At 46.5% G+C, this 26173-nt stretch overlaps 1 protein-coding gene across 12 annotated transcripts in view; it reads left to right on the top strand.

The window, feature by feature from the left end:
• Positions 1-26173, top strand: part of LOC110535264 (receptor-type tyrosine-protein phosphatase mu) — a 304962-nt gene that overhangs the window by 253127 nt on the left and 25662 nt on the right. For all 12 annotated transcript variants that reach the window (XM_036934853.2, XM_036934855.2, XM_036934858.2 and 9 more), the window contains 5 exons: positions 4601-4637; positions 11870-11967; positions 20423-20539; positions 21269-21423; positions 22598-22733. In XM_036934853.2, the coding sequence (XP_036790748.2) occupies positions 4601-4637; positions 11870-11967; positions 20423-20539; positions 21269-21423; positions 22598-22733 (543 nt within the window). The remainder of the gene's footprint in view (positions 1-4600; positions 4638-11869; positions 11968-20422; positions 20540-21268; positions 21424-22597; positions 22734-26173) is intronic.

Raw genomic sequence — 26173 nt, forward strand, 5'->3', positions numbered from 1 at the left:
AAAGGTCAGCCAGCATGTGTGTGCGCATAGCTCTTAGAAGGAACGAGATGATGGCAAGGCTACTGCCTTTAGACCCCCAATCCTCCTCACTCTCCTCCTCTTCCCCTCAAAATAGGGATATATACAGTGCCTTTGGAAAGTGTTCAGATCCGTTGACTTTTTCGACATTTTGTTAGGTTACAGCCTTATTCTAAAATGGCTATAAAAAAATACAGAGACCTTATTTATATAAGTATTCAGACCCTTTGACTTTTTCGACATTTTGTTAGGTTACAGCCTTATTCTAAAATGACTCTAAAAAAATACAGAGACCTTATTTATATAAGTATTCAGACCCTTTGCTATGAGCTCAGGTGCATCCTGTTTCCATTGATCATCCTTGAGATGTTTCTACCACTTGATTGGAGTCCACCTGTGGAAAATTCAGTTGATTGGACATGATTTGGAAAGGCACACACCGGTCTTTACAATGTCCCACAGTTGACAGTGCATGTCAGAGCAAAAACTAAGACATGAGGTCGAAGGAGTTGTCTGTAGAGCTCTGAGACAGGATTGTGTCGAGGCACAGATCTGGGGAAGGGTGTCAAAAAATGTCTGCAGCATTGAAGGTTCCCAACAACAAGTACGGGAATTGCACCGATAAGACAAGACTGTAACTACCAATTGGATACCACAAAAAAAGTTTCCAAAAAGCTGTTTTTGCTTTGTCATTATGGGGTATTGTGTGTAGATTGATGAGGGGGAAAAACAATTGATTACATTTTAGAATAAGGCTATAATGTAACAAAATGTGGATAAATTCAAGAGGTCAGAACACTTTCTGATTGCGCTGTATGTCCAGTCTGTAGAATTAGAATACTTGGTCCAACTCTACGGACTGCACACAGTCACGTCCAGCACGTAGGATTGTTGGTTTGCAAAAAGCCCACCCCTTGTTTACCCTCCTGGCTATCACTGTTGACAGAGTACATTTTATTTTCCTCTCCAGTCAACCAGCTGGCACGGTGCAACCCACGCCAACCAACCACCCCATGCATACTTATCATCTCCCTCTTCCTCACCTCCCCCTCTACCTCCTCGCCTCCCCCTCCACCTCCTCGCCTCCCCCTCCACCTCCTCGCCTCCCCCTCCACCTCCTCGCCTCCCCCTCCACCTCCTCGCCTCCTCCTCTACATCCTCGCCTCCTCCTCCACGCCTCCCCCTCTACCTCCTCACCTCCCCCTCTACCTCCACGCCTCCCCCTCTACCTCCTAGCTTCCTCCACGCCTCCCCCTCTACCTCCTAGCTTCCTCCACGCCTCCCCCTCTACCTCCTTGTCTCCCCCTCTACATCCTCACCTCCTCCTCCTCGCCTCCCCCTCTACATCCTCACCTCCTCCTCCACGCCTCCCCCTCTACCTCCTTGTCTCCTCCTTTACCTCCTCTCCGCCTACTCCACGCCTCCCCCTCTACCTCCTAGCTTCCTCCACGCCTCCCCCTCTACCTCTTAGCTTCCTCCTCGCCTCCTACTTTACCTCCTCTCCGCCTCCTTCATGCCTCCCCCTCTACCTCCTTGTCTCCCCCTCTACATCCTCACCTCCCCCTCTACATCCTAGCTTCCTCCTCGCCTCCCCCTCTACATCCTCACCTCCTCCTCCACACCTTCCCCTCTACCTCCTAGCTTCCTCCTCACCTCCCCCTCTACATCCTCGCCGCCTCCTCCACGCCTCCCCCTCTACCGCCACTCCGAGCTTTGCCTTCATTTGTCATTAGCCATTAGCAACATTAGGGTTAGCTCCCTCCTCTTCAAAGGTAAATGAGTGTAGATTTACAGTGCAGGTGCTCGGAGACTGATAAAGAGATAATTGTGAAAGCAGCTGCTCATTGTCAATAGAGGACTATCTAAGTGTTAAAGCGGAAACATCTTAGTCCTCGCTGTCTTGCTTGTGTGTACCGCCTGTTCTTGTAGTTCTCCAAAACCAGAAGTTATCCAGAGCCATTTTTATTTGCATACGTGATTGTTGTTTGGGTCTGGGAGGTGTGATTACAAGGACATTATGTAGAGTGACATCTGTTACGTTGTTGCTACGTTGTTGTTACGTCTGTTAAGATGCTGTCCCTAGAAACTTAATGGACATTTAGCATTTGAAATAAGGATTTGTCATCCCACCAAATCAATTTCCTAAGAATCAGTCTTTCAGTACTCATTAGAATATAGCATAAATAAATTCTGGGTGTTTGTGGGTCCAGTTGTGTGTCTGTGTCCAGTCCTGTGTGTGTTGTGTTGAATTAGCATTCTGCACATCTAGCCGCTCTGCAGGTTAGCTGATGAAGCTACTTACAGCCTGACCCCCAAGGGACTCGTGGTGAATTAACCATCAGGACTCCTATCAGGACACGGGCCTGAAGACCTGTATATGTACTGTACACCTCCCTCCGCTGAACCTCTCCTCTCCGTTCAGACTCTGTCTGGCTTGCTGCTCCCTCCCGAGTGTTTCTGTAGCCTGGTCCAAGATCTGTTTGTGCTGTCTTGCATGACGACGACCATAGCAGTTGGCTAATTAGCACATATCTGGGACCAGGCTGGGGTTTGTGTGTGGCACAGTCAGTCAGTGAACTCTGCAGCACTTTAGTGAGTGCTGCTTGTCTCCCAGGCACAGACTCAACAGATCCCAATGAAGTCGAATTTCAGAAGAACGTTGAAACCTTTCTTCCATCATGATGATCACACAATACGTGACCAGTCAATGAACCCCCTTCTCCTAATAGTCTCTCGCTAACTAACTCTATAGTCGATTTTCCTCACCATGTGTGCTCCCACGGTGAGAATTCATCGATAGTGTGTAGAGCAAGAGGATAAACAACTCTTATGCTGGACAAGATATAAAGAAATAATTTAAACAGCGCACTCAGCAACCAGAGCCCAGAGAGACCGAGCCCAGAGAGACCGAGCCCAGAGAGGCAGAGAGCCCAACAGAGCCCAGAGAGGCAGAGAGCCCAACAGAGCCCAGAGAGGCAGAGAGCCCAACAGAGCCCAGAGAGGCAGAGAGCCCAACAGAGCCCAGAGAGGCAGAGAGCCCAACAGAGCCCAGAGAGGCAGAGAGCCCAACAGAGCCCAGAGAGGCAGTGAGCCCAACAGAGCCCAGAGAGGCAGAGAGCCCAACAGAGCCCAGAGAGCCCAACAGAGCCCAGAGAGCCCAACAGAGCCCAGAGAGCCCAACAGAGCCCAGAGAGCCCAACAGAGCCCAGAGAGCCCAACAGAGCCCAGAGAGCCCAACAGAGCCCAGAGAGACCGAGCCCAGAGAGACCGAGCCCAGAGAGGCAGAGAGCCCAACAGAGCCCAGAGAGGCAGAGAGCCCAACAGAGCCCAGAGAGACAGAGAGCCCAACAGAGCCCAGAGAGACAGAGAGCCCAACAGAGCCCAGAGAGGCAGAGAGCCCAACAGAGCCCAGAGAGGCAGAGAGCCCAACAGAGCCCAGAGAGGCAGAGAGCCCAACAGAGCCCAGAGAGGCAGAGCGCCCAGAGAGGCAGAGCGCCCAACAGAGCCCAGAGAGGCAGAGCGCCCAACAGAGCCCAGAGAGGCAGAGCGCCCAACAGAGCCCAGAGAGGCAGAGCGCCCAACAGAGCCCAGAGAGGCAGAGCGCCCAACAGAGCCCAGAGAGGCAGAGCGCCCAACAGAGCCCAGAGAGGCAGAGAGCCCAACAGAGCCCAGAGAGGCAGAGAGCCCAACAGAGCCCAGAGAGGCAGAGAGCCCAACAGAGCCCAGAGAGGCAGAGAGCCCAACAGAGCCCAGAGAGGCGGAGAGCCCGTCAGAGCCCAGAGAGGCAGAGAGCCCAGCCTATCAGAGTAGAGGGATTAAGTTTTCCCGTTTGATTCAGTCCTTTTATATTCCACGTTGAGAAAGTAAATTACTGTTGCGGTAAATTAAATATGGCAGTGTTAAGAGCTGGACCAGATGAAGACAATGGCTCACACTTTGTGGCGTGTGGGAACGGCTCTTTACGCTTACGTTTAGCTTCCCACTTTGTACGGTAGGCCTTGCTAGAATACAAGATGCTCGACAAATGAAATTTGAAGGGATTCGAGTAATCCCTAGGAGATTGAGTGTATTACGAAGATAAATCACACAATATGCATTGGAAGAATAGTACAACCATGTGTATGTTGGATGTTAATTTGACCACTATCACAACAAAATAATCCTGCAGCAACACAGGATTTGAATGTTTAGTCCATAATGTTGCTTGATCGATGGTTAGACTGTTAGCTGGCCAAGAAATGAGGCTACATGAAAAGTGCAATACTGTTAATATAACTAACTGCGTGTTAGTGTGGGTTTTAAATTAATTTATGTAAATCATGATCCTTATTTACATGTGTGTTCACTAACGTTATATTTGCTGGAAGCCGAATGAACCTTTTCTTTCTAATTGGTTTGAATTATTTATTCATTTAAGATCAGACTGCTGCTTTTGAAATATGTTTTCACTGCAGCAGGTTTTGCTTTTTGACTCAAGTAAACAAATATGCCCATTATCCTGCATTCCTTTGTGTGTTCAAACCTTTTTGACTGACATCTGTGTGCTTAAAGTTTGTTTCTCGCTCTGTCTTTCGGATTTCAGGGCTACCACAGACCAAATCACTACATCTCTACCCAAGGTAAGAACAGCAACACACCATAGGCATTCTCTTGTCTGAATATTTTCAGTATTGTTGTCAGATCTGCGACTCTTCCGTCTGCTGTTCAGACTGACGGCCTCATCGGAAGTGTCAACACGGATATATAGGAGATGTGTAAAAAGCTGTGGGACTCCCCTCTCTTTAACCAACCTCCTCTCCACCTTCCAAGCCGTGTTATGTAGCGTCTTAGAACAATTCATCCGCCGTGTGAGCAGGAGGGGTGGAGAGAGAACGAGGGATGAGAAAGGAAGAGCGCAGTAATAAATAAATGGATTAGGTCATGTGTACTGGCGCATTTGTATGTGTGTGTGCGCATTCATGCACGTGCATGTCTATAGGTGTGTGTTTTATAACTGCGTTAATCCAGCAGGCAGATGCTGGCTGTGTGTAAGAGGAACGCTTTTCCAACAAGCCCCCTGGAGGGGCTCTCTGATTGATAGTTAATTGTTGTGCAGTTCTCAGAGGCCCTGTTTCTTCAGCCGGCCGCGCAAAGGTAATTCCATTCCTTGCTCACTCCGAGTAAAGGCAGCCCATTGAGACATAATAGACTCTGCAGTCTGGTCTAGTTGGCCTGGCATAATGGCCACCCTCCTGGCCGCTCTGAACCCGACCAGCATCTTAAACGGCCTCCACTATGACTTGGTAGTGTTACTCTGTGTACTACATTGTTTCCAGTAATGCAGAGTTAAAGATAAGATCAAAAATCAAATAGAAATGGTGACAGGAGGAATAAATACACAGTGAATAACAAAAAAAATAGAGTAAATCAAATTGGCTGTATACAGGGAGCAGAAAATAACATGTCTGAATACAGGAAGTAGAAAATAACATGTCTGAATACAGGAAGTAGAAAATAACATGTCTGAATACAGCAAGTAGAAAATAACATGTCTGAATACAGGAAGTAGAAAATAACATGGCTATATAGGGAGTAGAAAATAACATGGCTGTATACAGGGAGTAGAAAATAACATGGCTGTATACAGGAAGTAGAAAATAACATGGCTGTATACAGGAAGTAGAAAATAACATGGCTGTATACAGGAAGTAGAAAATAACATGGCTGTATACAGGAAGTAGAAAATAACATGGCTGTATACAGGAAGTAGAAAATAACATGGCTGTATACAGGAAGTAGAAAATAACATGGCTGTATACAGGGAGCAGAAAATAACATGGCTGTATACAGGAAGTAGAAAATAACATGGCTGTATACAGGAAGTAGAAAATAACATGGCTGTATACAGGAAGTAGAACATAACATGGCTGTATACAGGAAGTAGAAAATAACATGGCTGTATACAGGAAGTAGAAAATAACATGGCTGTATACAGGGAGTAGAAAATAACATGGCTGTAAAAAAAGGGAGACAACGTGGAGATAAGGAATAACAAAATATATTTATTAACCACAGTTAACTAAATACAATGGTGTGTGTAGTCAGTAGTGTAAGTGAGTGGTTGAGTGCATTAATGTGATAATGAGCGGTGTTGAAAGGTGCCAACGCAAACAAACAAAAACAGACACAAAAATGCCACGACCGAAATCTATCAGTGTCTGCATGGAGAGAGTCTCCCCAATGAATGGGGAAGAGGTGCATTTATCCTGGGACACACCCGAGCCCAGGTGTTTCCCATTTCGCTGCCGACCCTCCCGGCTCCGCCCACCGACATCCTATTAAGGAAAACAAGTGCAAAGAGAAATAATTTGGCAGACAGAGTGGGAGGGTCTTCACACTGTATACAGGGAGCAGAAAATAACATGGCTAAATACAGGGAGTAGAAAATAGCATGTCTGTACTAGGAGAGGGTTGACCTCTGTCCTATTTTAGGAGACTATGCAATACTTACTGTAATTAGTCATTATATACATTGAATAGGAGAGAAAATAATGGAACACACTGGCCTTTTTTTAAAATATATGTTATGTTAGTGTTTGCAACTTTTTAAAAGAGTTACAAAACGGGGAGCGAGAGCTGAAAAACAGTAACTAAGCCGTTGTCCAGTTGAAAGGCTCATATGTGCTGCAGGCCAATCGGACGCTTGGCTGTCCCCGGCGTTCATACACTTTGACCGAGCATGGTACCCCGAACAGCTGCATCTTCTACATCCACCTCTTTTGGTCGGTTAGCCTTTTTAATACAATATATTTGATACAATACATTTCACCTTTACTACCAGATCAATATTCCAACACTTTTTCAAATGTTTTAAGTAGACACATACACATTAACTGTGCCCTCACACAACCCCTGGCTGCCTTGCACATTCCTCTTTCTAGGGAAGGAAAAGGTGAGAAGTAGCGTTGTCTCTCTTCGTCCTGAAGAATCCCAGCAGTCTGTCTGTCTCTCGTTGTAGCAAGATGAAAAGCATTCCAGTCTCCTCGCGGACAGAGCCTCTCCTCTGACAGCCTGTCCACTCGGGCTGTCTGTGAAGCTTTTGTTGAGCTTTTTCTCCTGCTTCCTTGTCCTATTCCCCCAGTGCACTATGGGAGAAGCTCTTCTCCACATCTAATTGCCTGACTTGACTTCACCCTCTGCTGCGCTAGGCCATTTACTGTATCTGAAAAAGGATGTCACTTTTTCGTCTCCCAGAAGACGACACCAGCCACTCTGCTTCTCTTCTCCGCCGACATTTTCTTTCGCCACACGCTGTTAACGCTGTGTCAACACAGATTACTGTTTTGGTTGGCAAGTGTCTTGCAAGTTCACAAAGTATCTGCATAAGGGGGGGGGGGGGGGGGGGGGGGGGGGAAATGGGAGAGTACTAGCATAGCGCTCTCTTAGATGAGAAGAGTTGGGAGATCAATCCTCTAGGAATATGCCGAGCACTGGGCATTTATCATATCATCTGCATATCATAACTACTTTCTCAGAGAGAAAAACATGAGGAACTGTAAGACAACCACTGTGCTGATTGAACCACGGTTGAACCACTGATTGAACCACGTTGAACAACTGATTAAACCAGGGTTGATGTCAATTCTGAATTGAGTTGCGAAATGTGTATATATATATATATATATATATATATATACATTTATTTATATATATATATATATATATATACAGTCAAACATAAAGATACAAAACTGTATTTTTTTGTGAAGAATCAACAACAAGTGGGACACAATCATGAAGTGGAACGACATTTATTGGATATTTCAAACTTTTTAACAAATCAAAAACTGAAAAATTGGGCGTGCAAAATTATTCAGCCCCTTTACTTTCAGTGCAGCAAACTCTCTCCAGAAGTTCAGTGAGGATCTCTGAATGATCCAATGTTGACCTAAATGACTAATGATGATAAATACAATCCACCTGTGTGTAATCAAGTCTCCGTATAAATGCACCTGCACTGTGATAGTCTCAGAGGTCCGTTAAAAGCGCAGAGAGCATCATGAAGAACAAGGAACACACCAGGCAGGTCCGAGATACTGTTGTGAAGAAGTTTAAAGCCGGATTTGGATACAAAAAGATTTCCTAAGCTTTAAACATCCCAAGGAGCACTGTGCAAGCGATAATATTGAAAGGGAAGGAGTATCAGACCACTGCAAATCTACCAAGACCTGGCCGTCCCTCTAAACTTTCAGCTCATACAAGGAGAAGACTGATCAGAGATGCAGCCAAGAGGCCCATGATCACTCTGGATGAACTGCAGAGATCTACAGCTGAGGTGGGAGACTCTGTCCATAGGACAACAATCAGTCGTATATTGCACAAATCTGGCCTTTATGGAAGAGTGGCAAGAAGAAAGCCATTTCTTAAAGATATCCATAAGCCACCTGGGAGACACACCAAACATGTGGAAGAAGGTGCTCTGGTCAGATGAAACCAAAATTGAACTTTTTGGCAACAATGCAAAACGTTATGTTTGGCGTAAAAGCAACACAGCTGAACACACCATCCCCACTGTCAAACATGGTGGTGGCAGCATCATGGTTTGGGCCTGCTTTTCTTCAGCAGGGACAGGGAAGATGGTTAAAATTGATGGGAAGATGGATGGAGCCAAATACAGGACCATTCTGGAAGAAAACCTGATGGAGTCTGCAAAAGACCTGAGACTGGGACGGAGATTTGTCTTCCAACAAGACAATGATCCAAAACATAAAGCAAAATCTACAATGGAATGGTTCAAAAATAAACATATCCAGGTGTTAGAATGGCCAAGTCAAAGTCCAGACCTGAATCCAATCGAGAATCTGTGGAAAGAACTGAAAACTGCTGTTCACAAATGTTCTCCATCCAACCTCACTGAGCTCGAGCTGTTTTGCAAGGAGGAATGGGAAAAAATGTCAGTCTCTCGATGTGCAAAACTGATAGAGACATACCCCAAGCGACTTACAGCTGTAATCGCAGCAAAAGGCGGCGCTACAAAGTATTAACTTAAGGGGGCTGAATAATTTTGCACGCCCAATTTTTCAGTTTTTGATTTGTTAAAAAAGTTTGAAATATCCAATAAATGTCGTTCCACTTCATGATTGTGTCCCACTTGTTGTTGATCCTTCACAAAAAAATACTGTTTTATATCTTTGTTTGAAGCCTGAAATGTGGCAAAAGGTCGCAAAGTTCAAGGGGGCCGAATACTTTCGCAAGGCACTGTATATATATATATATTTATTTATTTTAAATTTTTATTAGCCACACCCTACAGGAAGAATAATTTGTGTTTAATTTGAATGAAAATAAGTAGAATTGAATTCAGTGAAATTCAAATGGATAATTTATTCCATCATTGTGCTCATCAAGTATGGTTACCAATACTATGTTTAACATGTTGAAAAGTTTCATTTTCAAAACTCAAGTCTTCTAAAACTATTTAAAAAATAATTATAGTATTGTATTCGGACTACAATCATTCCTAATTCACCTACAATTAAATATTGAACAACAATGCATATCTACGTGTGCGTTAGATCAAACACTCCAGAATGGAACCTCTTCTCATGACAAAAACACTAACAAAGGACTATTTGACACTGAGTTATAGCCAAGCTAATACTTGAAACGGTATCTGTATTTCTTTAGTAGGAGGTGTCAGATGCTTTTGGCAAAATATTTGTCAAAGGAATAAGACTCATATGTTTCATCTCTTTGAATTGGTTTGAAATTAATTCCAGTTCAAATTGTGCTTCCTGTGGGGTGTAGCCAATTCAAATCGAATTGAATTACATTCAGAAATATCGAATTGAACCCAAACCTGGATTGAACTAAATCTGCCTTAAATATAGTACCTTTATAGTAAAGAAGCAAAAAAAGGAGGCTGGTGATGCTATCAGGAGGAGTAAAGGGGGACAGAGGAGAACAGGGAGTGTATTGGCCTGACACACTAAGCTCTTGTTCCTAGGAGAGATGGTCATGAATACCAGGAGAACATGGGGCCTGGCATCGCTAATGAGAAAAGTGGCTTGCTCGCACTAGAGGCACCCGGCAATGTCACACCAGGAGGATTCTCGAGCGACACAAGTGTTTGGTAATGCGGCTGTTTGTTTGAGCATGAATATGGAACATCTGCAGTGAGCTCTGTGTGTGTGTGTGGTTTAGCTGTTGGACGCAGTTTGCCATGGCTGGAGGTACACGCGTCGCAGCTCTCGAACACACACACATAGATTTGCAGGAGCTAATTAGCTCGTCAAGTCTTAAAAAAAAAAAAAAAAAACATTTGCCAGTTAATTAAAAATAATGTTTATTTGAATTAATTAAATGAGTAATTCTTCCTTGCAGGGATCCTTCATTGCTCGGCACAATCTGAAACACGGCCCACATTAAAGTGTTTAGGAGTTAATTGGGAGTGTGTGCAGACTGCTGTTCCCCTACCTTGTCATTCAGCTTGTGTTGGCGTGTGTGTCTGTGTGTGCAGACTTAGATCCAGGCATTAGTTGATTCCCCTGTCAACAGTGATCAGAATGCACAGGCACACAGCGCCTGTGTTCCGTTTTGATCAGGTTCAACTGGGGAAAAACAAGGTGTTAATCAACCTGTGTACTTTTCATGCTCAGAAAGCAAGCAAGCAATGGACAAATGTAAGGGATGTGATGAGCATTAAATCAGTATGACAATAACCTGGTCTAAGACGTGGGTGATGAGACAGACAAATGAGTTGCAGGTCTGACAACAATACTGACAATACTTGAGTGGGAAAAAACACTTGCGTTGATAACATAGTGCCTTCAGAAGGTATTCACATCCCTTGACTTTTCACACATTTTGATTTTACAGCCTGAGTTTAAAATTGATTAAATTGAGATGTTGTGTCATTGGCCTACACACAATACCCCATAATGTCAAAGTGGAATTATGTTTTTTGAAATTGTTAATAATGAATTAAAAATGAAAAGCTGAAATGTCTTGAGTCAATAAGTATTCAACCCCTTTGTTATGTTAAGCCTAAATAAGTTCAGGAGTAAAAAATGTGCTTAACAAGTCAAAAGTTGCATGGACTCCCTCTGTGTGCAATAAGAGCGTTTAACATGGTTTTTGAATGACTTCCTCATCTCTGTACCCCACACATACAATTATCTGTAAGGTCCCTCAGTCGAGGAGTGAATTTCAAACACAGATTCAGCCACAAAGACCTGGGAGGTTTTCCAATGCCTCACAAAGATGGGCACCCATTGGTAGATGGGTAAAAAAATATAAAAATCTTCCATGAGCATGGTGAATTTATTAATTACACTTTGGATGGTGTATCAATGGGACGGAAGGAAACCGCTCAGGGATTTCACCATGAGGCCAATGATGACTATAAAACAGTTAGTTTAATTAGCTGTGATAGGATACATTGTAGTTACTCCACAATACTACCCTAAATGGCAGAGTGACAATAAGGAAGCCTATACAGAATAAAAAAATAAAAGACATAGATCCTGTTTTCAATAAAACACCAAAATATAACTGGAAAAATGTGGCAAAGAAATGAATACAAAGCATTATTTTTTAGGTAAATCCAACACATCACTGAATACCATTCTTCATATTTTCAAGTTATGTTATGGATATGCTTGTCATCGGCAAAGACTAGGGAGGAAAATCCACCTTTCAGCAGGACAATAACCTAAAACATTGCACTTTGTAACACAACAAAATGTGGGAAAGGGGGTTTGAATACTTTCTGAAGGCACTGTAGATAACATTGATAACATTGCTATCAGTATGGTCACAAAGGACTTCACGTACACTCAACCTCTCCCTCCCGTTCTCTTTCTCTCCTCAGGGCCCATGCAGGAGACTGTCTACGACTTCTGGAGGATGGTGTGGCAGGAGAACACGGCAACCATTGTCATGGTGACCAACCTGGTGGAGGTGGGAAGGGTGAGTACCATGAGACCCCAGCCACACACACACACTCAGTACTGGTACATTTTTGTTGATTCAGCCAATAAAGAAATGAAAGAAACCAAATGGCCATATTCCAGCTAGTGGATGACAGAAACCCTGGGCCTGACATTATTCCAGCTAGAGGATTTATTTATTTTTGAATTTTTACCCCTTTTTCTCCCCAATTTCGTGGTATCCAATTGTTGTAGTAGCTACTATCTTGTCTCATCGCTACAACTCCCGTACGGGCTCGGGAGAGACGAAGGTTGAAAGTCATGCGTCCTCCGATACACAACCCAACCAGCCGCACTGCTTCTTAACCTTTCTGATCTCCCCATCCCGGATCCGGGATCGTGAATACAGACTCAAGCTCATTACCATAACGCAACGTTAACTATTCATGAAAATCGCAAATGAAATGAAATAAATATGCCATCTCTCAAGCTTAGCCTTTTGTAAACAACACTGTCATCTCAGATTTTCAAAATATGCTTCTCAACCATAGGAAAACAATAATTTGTGTAAAAGTAGCTAGCTAGCGTAGCATTTAGCGTTAGCATTAGCGTTAGCATTAGCGTTAGCATCCAGCACGCAACATTTCAACAAAAACATAAGAGCCTTCAAATAAAATAATTTACCTTTGAAGAACTTCAGATGTTTTCAATGAGGAGACTCTCAGTTAGATAGCAGATGCTCAGTTTTTCCAAAAAGATTCTTTGTGTATTAGAAATAGCTCCGTTTTGTACATCACATTTGGCTACATTCAGTCCTCAAAACGCGAACTTTTTTCCAAATTAACTCCATAATATCGACTGAAAACATGGCAAACGTTGTTTAGAATCAATCCTCAAGGTGTTTTTCACATATCTCTTCGATGATATATCGTTCGTGGAAGCATGGTTTCTCCTCTCAATCAAATGGAAAAATACTTGCACATGGCTTTGCGCACCAGTTTCGACGCAGGACACCAGGCGGACACTTGGAAAATGTAGTCTCTTATGGTCAATCTTCCAACGATATGCCTACAAATACGTCACAATGCTGCCGACATCTTGGGGAAACGGCAGAAGGTCTAAGCTTATTCCTGTCGCATTCACAGCCATATAAGGAGACATTAGAAAACAGAGCTTCAGAAATTGTGCTCATTTCCTGTTTGACGTATCATCTTGGTTTCGCCTGTAGAATGAGTTCTGGGGCACTTACAGACAAAATCTTTGCAGATTCTGAAACTTCAGAGTGTTTTCTTTCCAAAACTGTCATGCATATGCATAGTCAAGCATCTTTTCGTGACAAAATATCGCGCTTAAAACGGGAACGTTTTTTATCCAAAAATGAAATAGCGCCCCTAGAGATGCAACTGGTTATTAACACAGCGCGCATCCAACCTGGAAGCCAGCCGCACCAATGTGTCGGAGGCTACACCGTGCACCTGGCAACCTTGGTTAGCGCGCACTGCACCCGGCCCGCCACAGGATTCGCCAGCTAGAGGATTACAGAAGCCTTGGGCCTGACATTATTCCAGCTAGAGGATTACAGAAACCCTGGGCCTGACATCATTCCAGCTAGTGGATTACAGAAACCCTGGGCCTGACATTATTCCAGCTAGAGGATTACAGAAACCCTGGGCCTGACATTATTCCAGCTAGAGGATTACAGAAACCCTGGGCCTGACATTATTCCAGCTAGAGGATTACAGAAACCCTGGGCCTGACATTATTCCAGCTAGAGGATTACAGAAACCCTGGGCCTGACATTATTCCAGCTAGAGGATTACAGAAACCCTAGGCCTGACATTATTCCATCTAGAGGATTACAGAAACCCTGGGCCTGACATCATTCCAGATAGTGGATTACAGAAACCCTGGGCCTGACATTATTCCAGGTAGAGGATTACAGAAACCCTGGTCCTGACATTATTCCAGCTAGAGGATTACAGAAACCCTGGGCCTGACATTATTCCAGCTAGTGGATTACAGAAACCCTGGACTGACATTATTCCAGCTAGAGGATTACAGAAACCCTGGGCCTGACATTATTCCAGCTAGAGGATTACAGAAACCCTGGGCCTGACATTATTCCAGCTAGAGGATTACAGAAACCCTGGGCCTGACATTATTCCAGCTAGAGGATTACAGAAACCATTCCAGCTAGAGGATTACAGAAACCCTGGGCCTGACATTATTCCAGCTAGTAGATTACAGAAACCCTGGCCCTGACATTATTCCATCTAGAGGATTACAGAAACCCTGGGCCTGACATCATTCCAGCTAGTGGATTACAGAAACCCTGGGCCTGACATTATTCCAGCTAGAGGATTACAGAAACCCTGGGCCTGACATTATTCCAGCTAGTAGATTACAGAAACCCTGGGCCTGACATTATTCCAGCTAGAGGATTACAGAAACCCTGGGCCTGACATTATTCCAGCTAGAGGATTACAGAAACCCTGGGCCTGACATTATTCCAGCTAGAGGATTACAGAAACCCTGGGCCTGACATTATTCCAGCTAGTAGATTACAGAAACCCTGGGCCTGACATTATTCCAGCTAGAGGATTACAGAAACCCTGGGCCTGACATTATTCCAGCTAGTGGATTACAGAAACCCTGGACTGACATTATTCCAGCTAGAGGATTACAGAAACCCTGGGCCTGACATTATTCCAGCTAGAGGATTACAGAAACCCTGGGCCTGACATTATTCCAGCTAGAGGATTACAGAAACCCTGGGCCTGACATTATTCCAGCTAGAGGATTACAGAAACCATTCCAGCTAGAGGATTACAGAAACCCTGGGCCTGACATTATTCCAGCTAGTAGATTACAGAAACCCTGGCCCTGACATTATTCCATCTAGAGGATTACAGAAACCCTGGGCCTGACATCATTCCAGCTAGTGGATTACAGAAACCCTGGGCCTGACATTATTCCAGCTAGAGGATTACAGAAACCCTGGGCCTGACATTATTCCAGCTAGTAGATTACAGAAACCCTGGGCCTGACATTATTCCAGCTAGAGGATTACAGAAACCCTGGGCCTGACATTATTCCAGCTAGAGGATTACAGAAACCCTGGGCCTGACATTATTCCAGCTAGAGGATTACAGAAACCCTGGGCCTGACATTATTCCAGCTAGTAGATTACAGAAACCCTGGGCCTGACATTATTCCAGCTAGAGGATTACAGAAACCCTGGGCCTGACATTATTCCAGCTAGAGGATTACAGAAACCCTGGGCCTGACATTATTCCAGCTAGAGGATTACAGAAACCCTGGGCCTGACATTATTCCAGCTAGAGGATTACAGAAACCCTGGGCCTGACATTATTCCAGCTAGAGGATTACAGAAACCCTGGGCCTGACATTATTCCAGCTAGAGGATTACTGAAACCCTGGGCCTGACATTTTATATCCACTGGAGACTCTAGGCAATGTCCCATGTGGATGCAGACCTTGGTCAATCCTATTAACAATTGTTTAAGCCTTTAGAGGCGTGATCAGAGAGTGATCTGACCTGTTAGTGGAATAATCTCTCTAAAGCGGTCAAACCCATAACACCACACACACACTGACAGAGAGGACATGCTTAACCTGTCTGTGGCTCGTTTAAGATCCCCAACACCCAGTGGCACCATATCGCATCAGCAAAAGAGGATCCGTGATGCACGTCCCCAGAGAGTTAGCCAAGAGGTTGAATCCTCCCACCACCTAGCAGAGCCACCACCTGGTGCTATTGTTTTACCCCTCAGCCCTGGCCATCCCATCTCACCCCCTGTTGAGTCTCCATTCTCCAGACCCCTTCAGTGGGCTGACAGCAGGCAGTCTCTTCCACCATAATAATAAAAACCACTCGCTCCACGGCCATCACCATCTGCTAGGCTGCTTCACCGCTGATGAACTCTGGGAAATCCCTTCTCCCAGGCTCCTGTCGCTCGCTTTCATGCCAAGCTGTTTAGTTTTGATTTCCATCCAGACTCTTTTCTGTTTTTACTTCGCGGTATAGGGATGACGGAGAAAGTAACACAACCCCAGATGATGTGTTTGTGACTGGCGCAGGCAGCCACGCACCCGGCGCAGGCAGCCACGCACCCAAAGCAAGCAGCCACGCACCCAAAGCAGGCAGCCACGCACCCAAAGCAGGCAGCCACGCACCCAAAGCAGGCAGCCACGCACCCAAAGCAGGCAGCCAGGCACCCAAAGCAGGCAGCCAGGCACCCAAAGCAGGCAGCCAGGCACCCAAAGCAGGCAGCCAGGCACCCAAAGCAGGCAGCCAGGCACCCAAAGCAGGCAGCCAGGCACCCAAAGCAGGCAGCCAGGCACCCAAAGCAGGCAGCCACGCACTCAAAGCAGGCAGCCACCCAAAGCATATCGCATCATAGCCGTCCGACACAGTCAGGGTTTATGGTTAAACAGGCTATTTCAACCAAGACTTAATCTAGACAATGCTCCTCAGAGATTAGCTAGCAGCAGTGTCAGGGAGATCTGAGAGGCTGGAGGATCTGGACTTGAGCTCCATACTGTTTATTTTGATAGTGTCACTGGATACCCAAACCTCATTTCACTGATAATCAGGGCTGAAGCTACAGTCAGCTCCACAGGGATCCCCCACACTTTATTAACCCTGTCATATGGCGGCGAGGTGTCTAGTAAGATACGGATAGATAGCTAATCGTATTACCATGTCATCCTCCCAGTCCTTTAGTGTGAACCTTAAAACATAAATAGACTATGTGACCAAAAATGGTGCTCCGTATTACCCTGTTGAACCTCTCGCATCACAGATCATCTACGTCATCCCACTTCCTCTCAGAACAGTCGCCTGCTACGCCCTGAGGTCCCCACATGCTTACTCAGTGTGGGGCCTCTAAGGAAACTCCTAAGAAAGCCGCTTTATGAAACGTATAAGATCATCTTAAAATGGTCTCCAACGACGTTGAGATTCCTCTCAAAGGCTATACCAGGAAACAGTGTGTAACAGGAGCTGATGAGGGCCTGCGGAAGCATATTCATGCCACCTACTTAAGAAAATGGCTTCCATGACCTGAATGGAGAACTATACAAACTAAATGTAATTTGAGCAGCCCAGTACTGTAGAGACGTGCTATACAATACTACAGTACACCATCATAAACCATGAATTACAATCGATCATGCTTGTTCTCGACTGGTCTACCTGGTTAAATAAAGGTGTTCTCAATTGGTCTACCTGGTTAAATAAAGGTGTTCTCAACTGGTCTACCTGGTTAAATAAAGGTGAAAGAAAAATGCTCAAAACAAACCATTAAAATCGTTTATCTCAATGGTGCTTCCATCGTTCTCTAACAAACAAGTAACTTGCTAATGTGTGAGTGAGGAAAAGTAGGGTGTGTGTGTGGGGGGGCACTCAGTATTATGCTGTATCACTCTCTCCATGATCAACACTGTCACAGAAGACCGAAAGAAAAACATTTCCCAGTGCCACCGCCATTTAAGAAAACAGATATCCTTATCACAGTAACACAGTCCTTTCTGGTCCTCTCCAGAGAAGCAACCAGTGACGATAACTATGGTGGAGCTTCCAGGAAAAAATATACATTAAAACACAATTATATCACCAATTAGAATAATTACCAGAATCAGGGAGGGAGGGAACAGAGGACAGAGACAGATGAAGAGAAGGAGAAATGCAGAGGATAAGGATGATCCAGAGAGTGAGAAGATGAGACTGGTGACAGGTGAGGACGAAGGGAGTGAGGGAGGGAACAGAGTGGGGGAGGAGGGAGAAGGAGAGAGAGAAGAGGCTGGTGACAGGAGAGGACGAAGGGAGTGAGGGAGGGAACAGAGGGAGGGAGAAGGAGAGAGAGAAGATGAGACTGGTGACAGGAGAGGACGAAGGGAGTGAGGGAGGGAACAGAGTGAGGGAGGGAACAGAGTGAGGGAGGGAGAAGGAGAGAGAGAATATGAGGCTGGTGACAGGAGAGGACGAAGGGAGTGAGGGAGGGAACAGAGTGAGGGAGGGTGAAGGAGAGAGAGAAGATGAGGCTGGTGACAGGAGAGGACAAAGGGAGTGAGTGAGGGAACAGAGTGATGGATGGAGAAGGAGAGAGAGAGATGAGGCTGGTGACAGAGGAGAGGGCAGAGGGAGTGAGGGAGGGAACAGAGTGAGGGAGAAGAGGAGAGAAAAGATGAGGCTGGTGACAGAGGAGAGGACGAAGGGAGTGAGGGAGGGAACAGAGTGGGGGATGGGAGGGAGAAGGAGAGAGAGAAGATGAGGCTGGTGACAGGAGAGGACGAAGGGAGTGAGTGAGGAAACAGAGTGAGAGAGGGAGAAGGAGAGAGAGCGATGAGGCTGGTGACAGAGGAGAGGGCAGAGGGAGTGAGGGAGGGAACAGAGTGAGGGAGGGAGAAGGAGAGAGAGCGCGATGAGGCTGGTGACAGAGGAGAGGGCAGAGGGAGTGAGGGAGGGAACAGAGTGAGGGAGAAGAGGAGAGAAAAGATGAGGCTGGTGACAGAGGAGAGGACGGAGTGAGGGAGGGAGGGAACAGAGTGAGGGAGGGAGAAGGAGAGAGAGATGAGGCTGGTGACAGAGGAGAGGACGGAGGGAGAAGGAGAGAGAAGATGAGGCTGGTGACAGAGGACTGAGGGAGTGAGTGAGTGAGAAGGAGGGATAGTGTCAGAAAAATGAAATGAAAGATCTTGACAGTGTATCAATATGAAAAAGAAACAAAGGCTTGAGCTGATCAATGGTGAATTCTGAAGTAACTGTACTACTGTATATAATAGAGACAATAAGACTCTTGCTGTGTAGGATGGGCCAGATAAGTGAGGTGACGCTCTCACATAATCTGCACTGTGCGACTTCTAGTGTCCCCTTAGAGTTCACAACCTCTTAATGAAGAAAGAGCCCAGTGGTGCAGTATGGGTAATTAGAGCGGGGAAATTGAGCACCTGCCCAAACACAGAGGAGGGCTATCTGCCTGCCGCCATCTGAGAGCACCGTCAAGATGTTACTCATTGGTTGCATCTCAAATGGTACACTTTTCCCTTTGTAGTACACTACTTCTGGCCAGGGCCAAAGTAATGCACTATACAGAGAATATGGTGCCGAAAGTAGGGCACTATACAGGGAATATGCTCTCAAAAGTAGGGCACTTTACAGAGAATATGTTGCCAAAAGTAGGGCACTATACAGAGAATATGGTGCCAAAAGTAGTGCACTATACAGAGAATATGGTGCCAAAAGTAGGGCGCTATACAGGGAATATGGTGCCAAAAGTAGGGCGCTATACAGGGAATATGGTGCCAAAAGTAGGGCACTTTACAGAGAATATGGTGCCAAAAGTAGTGCACTATACAGAGAATGTGGTGCCAAAAGTAGTGCACTATACAGATAATGTGGTGCCAAAAGTAGGGCACTATACAGAGAATATGGTGCCAAAAGTAGTGCACTATACAGAGAATATGGTGCCAAAAGTAGTGCACTATACAGAGAATATGTTGCCAAAAGTAGGGCACTATACAGAGAATATGCTCTCAAAAGTAGGGCACTATACAGATAATATGGGGCCAAAAGTAGTGCACTATACAGAGAATATGGTGCCAAAAGTAGTGCACTATACAGAGAATATGGTGCCAAAAGTAGTGCACTATACAGAGAATATGGTGCCAAAAGTAGTGCACTATACAGAGAATATGGTGCCAAAAGTAGGGCACTATACAGGGAATATGGTGCCAAAAGTAGAGCGCTATACAGAGAATATGCTGCCAAAAGTAGGGCACTATACAGAGAATATGCTCTCAAAAGTAGGGCACTATACAGAGAATATGGTGCCAAAAGTAGTGCGCTATACAGAGAATATGGTGCCAAAAGTAGTGCGCTATACAGAGAATATGGTGCCAAAAGTAGTGCGCTATACAGAGAATATGGTGCCAAAAGTAGTGCGCTATACAGAGAATATGGTGCCAAAAGTAGTGCACTATACAGGGAATATGGTGCCAAAAGTAGTGCGCTATACAGAGAATATGGTGCCAAAAGTAGTGCGCTATACAGCGAATATGGTGCCAAAAGTAGGGCGCTATACAGCAAATAGGGTGCCGTTTCAGACACACACCACTAGTGGTTGTTCTCTAAAAGCATTGGGACGTCTGTGTTTTGTGTTTTCAACATTAGTATTCTAGGTTGCCCAGGATTCACTGAGAGCATAATTATGTTCTGAAACTTAAAGAAGAAAAGAGTATAAGACCGTTGAGTTGACTCACAACAACAGCATATCAAACAATGTCCACAATAGACACCTTCCTTCAGTAGCATGCACACACTCATCCCAAGAACATCTCAGGCAGGTTTCCACCTTGAAGGAAGTTATTTCACCATGGGCGTGCGTGCTGGAGCGTGTGTGTATTGTGGACAGAGGTTGTTGACAAGCCTCTACTGCGGTCAGGTCATCCCATTACACCCTGTGTCCCCTCAGGTGAAGTGCTGTAAGTACTGGCCTGACGACACTGAAATCTACAGGGACATGAAGGTGACCCTCATCGAGACACAGCTGCTGTCAGAGTACGTCATCAGGACCTTCGCTGTGGAAAAGGTAGGGACACTCCACTTGATCATGATAGTGGAAGTCAATCATTGCGTTGTATTATAGTGTAGTGTTTAGCATGTATTGTGCCTAGGTTTGACAGATCGTCAAGTTGTACCGGGTGTGTCTTACTCCTTGCACCCACCTAGGCAATGCCCAGCTACCAACTCCTTTACTGAGTGTTCCTAGTGGCGTCCTCCGAAATAGGCCCATCTGTCTTTAAGAATGCCTGTCTGTCGGTCTAATCATTTTTAGTGTTTATCATCCTATTGTACTCCAGGCTGCTACCAGGCCTTTCCACTATATTCCCCTGAGCTGTGAATATTTCCCCTGGGGTGTGTGTGTGTGTGTGTGTGTGGCGTGCATGCTCAAGGCTCTGACGGGTGTCCGCCCTGCCGTCTGTATTCAGCCTGCTCGCTGTGTGTGTGAATCATCACTGTTCTCCAGCTGTTCTTCTCCTGTTTCAATCCCCCCCCAGAGACGGGCTTTGTCATCAGTGTTCCTGTCTCCCTGTTCTGCTCAAGAACAAGATCAAAATGCTGCTCAGGAGGAAGGGGGAGAGAGGGAGATAGGAGAGAGATGGGTCTGTTTGGGGAGTGGGTAGACCTCAGCTGCAGTCATCATTGTTAGCCACCCTCGGTGTTCATGCCTGGTGTGTGTCACAACAAGACCTCTCAACAGTTTGTTACTTGTGAATCCAAATGAAGTATTCAACTATGTTTTCTCTTGTCTCTCCAGAGGGGAGCCCATGAGATCCGGGAGATCCGTCAGTTCCACTTCACTGGCTGGCCAGACCACGGGGTACCCTACCACACCACCGGCCTGCTGGGCTTCGTACGCAGGGTGAAGTCGAAGACCCCTGCCAATGCCGGGCCCATGGTGGTACACTGCAGGTCAGACCGACTCACACACTCACTCTGTCTGACTAGCTGTTTGGCTGGTTAAATGGTTGGTTAGCTGGCTGGTTAACTGGTTGGTTGGTTGGCTGGTTAAATGGTTGGTTGGCTGGCTGGTCAACTGGTTGGTTGGCTGGCTGGTTAACTGGTTGGTTAGCTGGCTGGTTAACTGGTTGATTAGCTGGCTGGTTAAATGGTTGGTTGGCTGGTTAACTGGTTGGTTGGCTGGCTGGTTAACTGGTTGGTTGGCTGGCTGGTTAACTGGTTGGTTGGTTGGCTGGCTGGTTGGTTAACTGGTTGGTTGGCTGGCTGGTTAACTGGTTGGTTGGCTGGCTGGTTAACTGGTTGGTTGGTTGGCTGGTTAACTGGTTGGTTGGCTGGCTGGCTGGCTGGCTGGTTGGTTGGCTGGCTGGCTGGTTAACTTGTTGGTTGGCTGGTTAACTGGTTGGTTGGTTGGCTGACTGGTTAAATGGTTGGTTGGTTGGCTGGCTGGTTAACTGGTTGGCTGGTTAACTGGTTGGTTGGTTGGCTGGCTGGTTAACTGGTTAACTGGTTGGTTGGTTGGCTGGCTGGTTAACTGGTTGGTTGGTTGGTTGGCTGGCTGGTTAACTGGTTGGTTGGTTGGCTGGCTGGTTAACTGGTTGGTTTGTTGGCTGGCTGGTTAACTGGTTGGTTGGTTGGCTGGCTGGCTGGTTAACTGGTTGGCTGCTGGCTGGTTAACTGGTTGGCTGGCTGGCTGGTTAACTGGTTGGTTGGCTGGCTGGTTAACTGGTTGGCTGGCTCCCCAGCTGGCTGGATAACTGGTTGGTTGGCTGGCTGGTTAACTGGTTGGCTGGCTCCCCAGTTGGCTGGTTAGCTGGTTGGTTGACTGGCTGGTTAACTGGCTGGTTGGCTGGATAAAGCTGTTTCTCTTTCTGTCTCTTTTGCTCTCCCCTCCATTTGGTATGACTCAGAAAGACATAGCTAATGGATACTAATACAAAGTCAACAGCCACACTAAATAAAGTGGATCTGCTATTGTCCGTCACACCCGTAGCTGTTTGGACTCTCATGCATGTCTTGCCCTGATGTTTTCCATACAAATAGTCCCAGATATTTTGGCAACCAGTGCTTTGCTATAAAGAGTGTTCCCACATGTGCTTTGGTTCTCACGCTGTGTCTGTGTTCTCAGTGCTGGGGCGGGCAGGACTGGCTGTTTCATCGTGATTGACATCATGCTCGACATGGCGGAGAGAGAGGGTGTGGTCGACATCTACAACTGTGTGAGAGAGCTGCGCTCACGAAGAGTTAACATGGTCCAGACAGAGGTAAGAATGACATTGTCCTCGCTTGAACCCAAACACACAGGACCAAAATGGAAGTCTTTTGACTTTTTGTGTATATAATCCTCGGTAGTATTGGTCTGTTTCCTGGTGTCGCATTTTTATGTATTTGAAATTGTTTAAACTTTAGATGCGGTTTAGCAAATGACTTGACCCACATACGCTACTTTTTGTCTTGATATATTTAGAACTATCTTATTACTAGCCACCCATTCTAAAAGTGACTGCAGCTCTTTCAGTGTTGCAGTGATTTCCCTTGCTGTGGTAGCTGACGTGTATAACGTTGAGTCATCAGTGTACATAGACACACAGGCTTTACTCAATGATGCTGGTAGTCATTAGTCAAAATGTAAATGTATGCAAGTCGGAATTAGTTTTTCATTGTTTGATTTAATTTCCATTATTTTAATATATATAAACTGAAAAATGTATAGCTGCAAAGCTACTACAATAGTTTTCTTGGAGGACATACAGAATGGTAGAAATGACACAAAAGGCCAGTTCGTGTCTTATCATAATAGTTCACTGTATTTTGGTGACAACCGTATGGCCTGCAAATCCCTTTCACCTTCAACTCCACATCTAAGGACAAGAGGGTGACGTCACCTAACCTGGAAACACTGACCCTCCACTCCCAAGTTGAGACGTTTCTGAAATGTCATATAATAAATGATTTACGTCAAGCCTGGGGCCTTTTCCCCTGAGAAGACGAGCGGGAGAGGGAGACAGGGAAAGAGAGAGTAAGTGTGGAAGTATTGACAGAGGAGAGGTCAATGGGATTGGTCACTGTGGTGGCGACACAAACTGTGTCCCAAATGACACCCTATGGGCTTTGGGCAGAAATAGTGCACTACTTAGAGAATAAAGTGCCTTGGGATGCAGCACAGTCTTAGGAAACAACATAAGAGACGGCGTGAGAGACAGACAGACAGGGTGAGAGACAGACAAACAGACAGGGTGAGAGACAGACAGACAGACCGGGTGAGAGACAGACAGACAGACAGGGTGAGAGACAGCAGGGTGAGAGACAGACAGACAGACAGGGTGACAGACAGACAGACAGACAGGGTGACAGACAGACAGACAGACAGGGTGGGAGACAGACAGACAGACAGACAGGGTGAGAGACAGACAGACAGACAGACAGGGTGAGAGACAGACAGACAGACAGACAGGGTGAGAGACAGACAGACAGACAGACAGACAGACAGGGTGAGAGACAGACAGACAGGGTGAGAGACAGACAGACAGGGTGAGAGACAGACAGACAGGGTGAGAGACAGACAGACAGGGTGAGAGACAGACAGACAGGGTGAGAGACAGACAGACAGGGTGAGAGACAGACAGACAGGGTGAGAGACAGACAGACAGGGTGAGAGACAGACAGGGTGAGAGACAGACAGACAGACAGGGTGAGAGACAGACAGACAGACAGACAGACAGGGTGAGAGACAGACAGACAGACAGACAGGGTGAGAGACAGACAGACAGACAGACAGACAGGGTGAGTGAGAGACAGACAGACAGGGTGAGTGAGAGACAGACAGACAGGGTGAGTGAGAGACAGACAGACAGGGTGAGTGAGAGACAGACAGACAGGGTGAGTGAGAGACAGACAGACAGGGTGAGTGAGAGACAGACAGACAGGGTGAGTGAGAGACAGACAGACAGGGTGAGAGACAGACAGACAGGGTGAGAGACAGACAGACAGACAGACAGGGTGAGAGACAGACAGACAGACAGACAGACAGACAGACAGACAGACAGACAGACAGACAGGGTGAGAGACAGACAGGGTGAGAGACAGACAGGGTGAGAGACAGACAGGGTGAGAGACAGACAGGGTGAGAGACAGACAGGGTGAGAGACAGACAGGGTGAGAGACAGACAGACAGACAGGGTGAGAGACAGACAGACAGACAGGGTGAGAGACAGACAGACATACAGACAGACAGGGTGAGCGACAGACAGACAGACAGGGTGAGAGACAGACAGACAGACAGACAGGGTGAGAGACAGACAGACATACAGACAGGGTGAGAGACAGACAGACAGACAGGGTGAGAGACAGACAGACAGGGTGAGAGACAGACAGACAGGGTGAGAGACAGACAAACAGACAGGGTGAGAGACAGACAGACCGGGTGAGAGACAGACAGACCGGGTGAGAGACAGACAGACAGACCGGGTGAGAGACAGACAGACAGACAGGGTGAGAGACAGCAGGGTGAGAGACAGACAGACAGACAGACAGGGTGAGAGACAGACAGACAGACAGGGTGAGAGACAGACAGACAGACAGGGTGAGAGACAGACAGACAGACAGGGTGAGAGACAGACAGACAGACAGACAGACAGGGTGAGAGACAGACAGACAGGGTGAGAGACAGACAGACAGGGTGAGAGACAGACAGACAGGGTGAGAGACAGACAGACAGGGTGAGAGACAGACAGACAGGGTGAGAGACAGACAGACAGGGTGAGAGACAGACAGACAGGGTGAGAGACAGACAGACAGACAGGGTGAGAGACAGACAGACAGACAGGGTGAGAGACAGACAGACAGACAGGGTGAGAGACAGACAGACAGACAGGGTGAGAGACAGAGAGACAGACAGACAGGGTGAGAGACAGACAGACAGACAGACAGGGTGAGAGACAGACAGACAGACAGACAGGGTGAGAGACAGACAGACAGACAGACAGACAGGGTGAGAGACAGACAGACAGACAGGGTGAGAGACAGCAGGGTGAGAGACAGACAGACAGACAGACAGGGTGAGAGACAGACAGACAGACAGACAGGGTGAGAGACAGACAGACAGACAGACAGGGTGAGAGACAGACAGACAGACAGACAGGGTGAGAGACAGACAGACAGACAGGGTGAGAGACAGACAGACAGACAGGGTGAGAGACAGACAGACAGGGTGAGACACACAGGATGAGTGCGAGACAGACAGACAGGGTGCGAGACAGACAGACAGACAGGGTGCGAGACAGACAGACAGGGTGCGAGACAGACAGACAGACAGGGTGAGAGACAGACAAACAGACAGGGTGAGAGACAGACAGACAGACAGGGTGAGAGACAGACAGACAGACAGGGTGAGAGACAGACAGACAGACAGGGTGAGAGAGAGAGACAGGCAGGGTGGGAGACAGACAGACAGGGTGAGACACACAGGGTGAGAGAGACACACACAGGATGAGTGCGAGACAGACAGACAGGGTGAGAGACAGACAGACAGGGTGAGAGACAGACAGACAGGGTGAGAGACAGACAGACAGACAGGGTGAGAGACAGACAGACAGACAGGGTGAGAGACAGACAAACAGACAGGGTGCGAGACAGACAGACAGGGTGCGAGACAGACAGACAGACAGGGTGCGAGACAGACAGACAGACAGGGTGCGAGACAGAC

Source organism: Oncorhynchus mykiss, chromosome 11 (assembly GCF_057628025.1).
Source record: "Oncorhynchus mykiss isolate SJ-2025 chromosome 11, ASM5762802v1, whole genome shotgun sequence".
NCBI classification, from domain to species: domain Eukaryota; kingdom Metazoa; phylum Chordata; class Actinopteri; order Salmoniformes; family Salmonidae; genus Oncorhynchus; species Oncorhynchus mykiss.